Source organism: Apaloderma vittatum, unplaced genomic scaffold (genome assembly GCF_000703405.1).
Source record: "Apaloderma vittatum isolate BGI_N311 unplaced genomic scaffold, ASM70340v1 scaffold13099, whole genome shotgun sequence".
Lineage (NCBI taxonomy): Eukaryota > Metazoa > Chordata > Aves > Trogoniformes > Trogonidae > Apaloderma > Apaloderma vittatum.
Genome location: NW_009733683.1, coordinates 42,699 through 46,774, shown reverse-complemented (window position 1 = coordinate 46,774; position 4,076 = coordinate 42,699). Strand labels below are relative to the sequence as shown.

The window sequence follows — 4,076 nt, the reverse complement described above, 5'->3', positions numbered from 1 at the left end:
TTGATGCCAAGTTTAAAATTCTGGGTGTTTCCAAACATTTCTTCATTCCAACTGTCTGATGACTCATGAGGTTTGATTTCTTTAACATTGTTCAGTCAAATTTGAAGGTTAGAGTGAAGATGGGAAAAACCTGAAATTCCTTCTCCTATAAGGAGATTTAGAGTGAGAAAAACCTCATGGTTAACTCTCCCTCATTCCCACAAATCCTGTTCATCTTCCCCATTACTTTCCAGCCAGTACTATTCTATTTTCTCTTGATCTGTATCTCCACTGCCAAGTTCAAATAAACTTCATAGAGTAGCATGTCTTGTCACAGCAGATGTTTTATGTTAGAAGCAGACTCCAGAAGCATGTGGCTGCATGAGAACCTCTGTTCTTCATTAAAAATTGGATTCTCCATGTCTAGTGGAACTAGAAATGCCTGATTTCAGAAAGACTTGTTTCCCGATTCTGCTTAGCTTCCTAATGTGAACTGTTATACAGACAGGTCTCCTACAGAGTTCTCTCACAAACCCTGATGCTCAGCCATGCATACTGTGGCTACTTTGAAGCTATATGGACACTGGTTGGCTCGTTAGCTCTTGCTGGCTGCTCAGCTGATTGCAGAATATACATCAGCTGCCTTCAGCCTGGCAAGGCACTACCCCTGCCAAAAAATCTTCCCCCAGCAAACAGTCCTCGAGAGTTCCTGCGAGTCCCATTACCTTACAGGCTTGTATGTCAGTATTGAACTTGGCAGATATTTACCAATTACATAAAAAGTTAATTACAGGATTGACAGAAAGGTGAACTAACATAAACACACCACTGTCATAGAAGCATGCCCTCATCTTCTGAGGAATCCAAGCCTATAGGAGCACTAATGTCCCCAGTCATTACTGCTGAGGCAATCTTACAAGATGCCTTGATGGGCTTACACTGCGTTACGTGTCCCTTTTGTCCCATTTAGGTAGACTAGTTGATCTTTATAATCTTTATCCACATGCAGAAAGGCTGATACTTTTCATATCTCTCATTCTCTCCTCACACATGCAGGCACAGCATACAACTAGACGTATAAGCACTTTTCCTGAATGTGCAAGCACAGTCCTGATCTCCATGGATAAATCTTTTTTTGTACAATTCTTCAGACTGGAAAGAAAAAACCTATCCTTCCTACTTGCACCTCTCTTGTAGGCAAGGAACATTGAATAAGTCAGCACTTTTCTTGATCTCCAGTTTTAACTCATGGCCCCATACCCAGTAACTTTCTGGGACACGGAACCTGCTTATCCCTTGTCTACAGAGTGTTTGAGTCAAAATTTGCATATCTGTGAAGCTCATAGGGAGCAGTGTTCCTGAACTCATTAAAATAACAGCTAAAACCTGGAAGCATATCCACTGTAGGTGGAGTCAGCATAAAGTGGTGCTAGATAGACTGCACTGCGCAATTTCTATTCAGAGAAGATTACCCAGTACCATCAGTAAAACCAGGAAAGGGCAAGGACTTGCCTCCCCGTGACCAAGACAAGATTTGCAGTCAGACAGACATTTCTAGAAGATAAAGGAGACAGGTCCTTGGCAACATGAAGGCAATCTCGGGACTGCTCTAAGACCATATCATGCCACAGTGTCTTGGCTGGGGGCAGCCATCAATTCTGAGAGATAGAAACTTTTGGGTAAGAGGCAGCAGTAGAAAAAATGCTATTATCTGGGGATAGCAGAGCAAGTTCTTGAAAGAAGTGGGCAGAAAGGAGCTGGTGAAGAAGCATGAGGGAGTGGTATATGGAGACCTAAATGACTCAGTTTCAGTCTGAAAGGCAAGGTTGACTGAGAACTGACTCATGGGGCTTCTGGGGAGCCACAAGTTGTCACATTTTTCACTTCATATTCTCAGAAGAACTAGTTTCAAATAGAAATTGAACCTGGTCTGGGGCACATCACTTCATGGTGAAAGCACAAGCTGGCACTGATCTGGAGCAAGCATGTTCCCCTAAAGCCATTACATCTCCTCCCAGAGCCCCTGATTCACTCCTGGCCCCTGCACAATCCTTCATGAGCCTCATTGACCGATCCCTCAACTCAACACACCACTGACCAGCATCAAGAATGGCATTTGATCCCAAAGGAGGAGAGGGCAGATGGAAATAGAGCCCCTTCCACACCTCTCTCATCTCATTTCTGAGGAAACAGGAAACAAGTAGTACTTTCTTCTCCTTTCACCTCTCCTGCTGGCAGAGAAGTGGAAGGAAATAAAGGCAGACAAGCTGGGTGGCGGTCATCTCAGGCACTCACGCTTCTTCGTCAAGCTTCTACTAAACTCATGCCAAGAGCTGGCCCAGCCTACCAACTACAACTCCCTTGTCAGCTGCAGAATGCTCAGACATATTCTCACATGGTAATCCTAAGGGTTTTCCTCACCTGTTCCTTAACCCTCCCTGTTACACAGCGTGAGCTGTGGACAGTTCATCCTCACACAGGCAGCCCCCTAGGGAACAGATCTTGGGCAACCTTCTGGAGACTCCCCACCTGGCTATTCCTCTGCAATTCCACTCCATTCTCTTCCTAACACAACACCCCCCTACATGTGCTCTTTCACACAGCCCCAAAATGTGGTGCCTCCTCGTGCTGCTCTGCTCCCAAGGAATCACCTTTTCATTCTCCACTCTGAATTCAGACACAAGCCGGTACAGGAAGACTCGTAACCCTGAATGCTTTATGAACGTTGTAAGTTGGGTCACTTTCCTCTCCCTTTCTTTCTAAATTGTCTCTACGAGTAGCAAGACTAACAATCTCTGTCAGGAGGCTGAGAAGGGCCCCTTCCACATTTCCTGTTTTCCCAATGGGCATTTTTCAGAACCATTGCATTAGAGGGCTGGTTCTGAATACGCCAGGGATAGACGAGACTCTTGCACATTGCATGAGGACAGGTATGTAACACCACGATGGAGATTGCCAGCTGTTAGTTTTGTCTCCAAGGTCAGGCAACTCCCCAGAACTTCCTGAGGGGCACTGGAGATCCAGGCTACTGAATTTTGATCCCAGCAACACTGTCCTGGACTGTGACCAGAGCACAGGCTACATGCTCTGGTCCACACCAAACTGAACAACCAACTTTCACTACCTATGTTTAGGGTGAACCCCAACAGATATATAATGACCATGAGACTGGGCTATGCCTGATGACACTTGCTTGAAGTCACATACGTTGGTATTTCAGGCTACCACACAGAGAAGGGAACAGTGTGAATTTGGCAAGAAGACAAAAATCCCTCCTTGGCTATGATAGGGAGCATCAGCCTAGAAAAAGTATCGATGCTCCTATTCAAATAGTCCAAGCTACTAGAGAGAAAAATTCCTTTGTCAAAGGAAGACAAAGGCTGGTTTCTAGTCTCAAGGAAAGCAAAGTCCTCTCCTTCTGTAACAACCTGTTTTCTCAATACAGTGACAGGGGAGGTTGAATCCCTTCTTCAAACTGCAGATTCCCATGAAGTAATCCAAAACTTGGATTGAATCACCAAAGATTTCCTCACAGTACATGCAAAATTAGGTGTAGGTGGTCCTGTGAGTTCCTTAGTGACATGAGCTCCACCCTTGTTTGCCTTGCCTACATGGCTTGCCTAAATACACTTTGGAAGGAAAAAAATCATTAGAGCCCCAAACCCACAGGTTTTGGCATTGTCTTATGCAGATAACGCTACATGTTTAATCTGTAGGAAGGCATGTATTCACCTTGCAAAACAGGACAAACTGTCTCCCAAAAGATTAGTCACTCAGCACAGTTCTGCTTTGTCCCCATAATACGGGGTCAAATACCAGACAACCCTCACCTAAGCAGTTTTGAAGAGGACTTTGATGTATCTTTTTATAAGACCCGTAATGTTTCTTCTCAGCCATGGTCCCTATGGCCAGGAGCCTTGCACTACCATCACAGAACAGCCCACATCCACACCGCTCAGCTTCGTTACCCTCCAAAGCAAGGACAACTTGCATTTAACAAACTCCCCTTTGACTTCCCTCAGAGTGAAATCATCAGATATCATGGATACCCCAGTGAGGAATATGAAGTTACCACAGAGGATGGATACATTCTTGCT

General features: G+C 44.9%; 1 protein-coding gene across 1 annotated transcript in view; it reads left to right on the top strand.

Moving 5' to 3' along the window:
• Positions 1 to 2,589: 2,589 nt before the first annotated feature.
• The window catches only part of LOC104278897 (lysosomal acid lipase/cholesteryl ester hydrolase-like), a 10,452-nt gene continuing 8,965 nt past the window's right edge, over positions 2,590 to 4,076 (top strand). Inside the window, 2 exon segments of the mRNA XM_009876013.1 lie at positions 2,590 to 2,706; positions 4,002 to 4,076. The exon segment at positions 4,002 to 4,076 is cut by the window's right edge and continues 18 nt beyond it. Coding sequence (XP_009874315.1) covers positions 2,590 to 2,706; positions 4,002 to 4,076 — 192 coding nt within the window.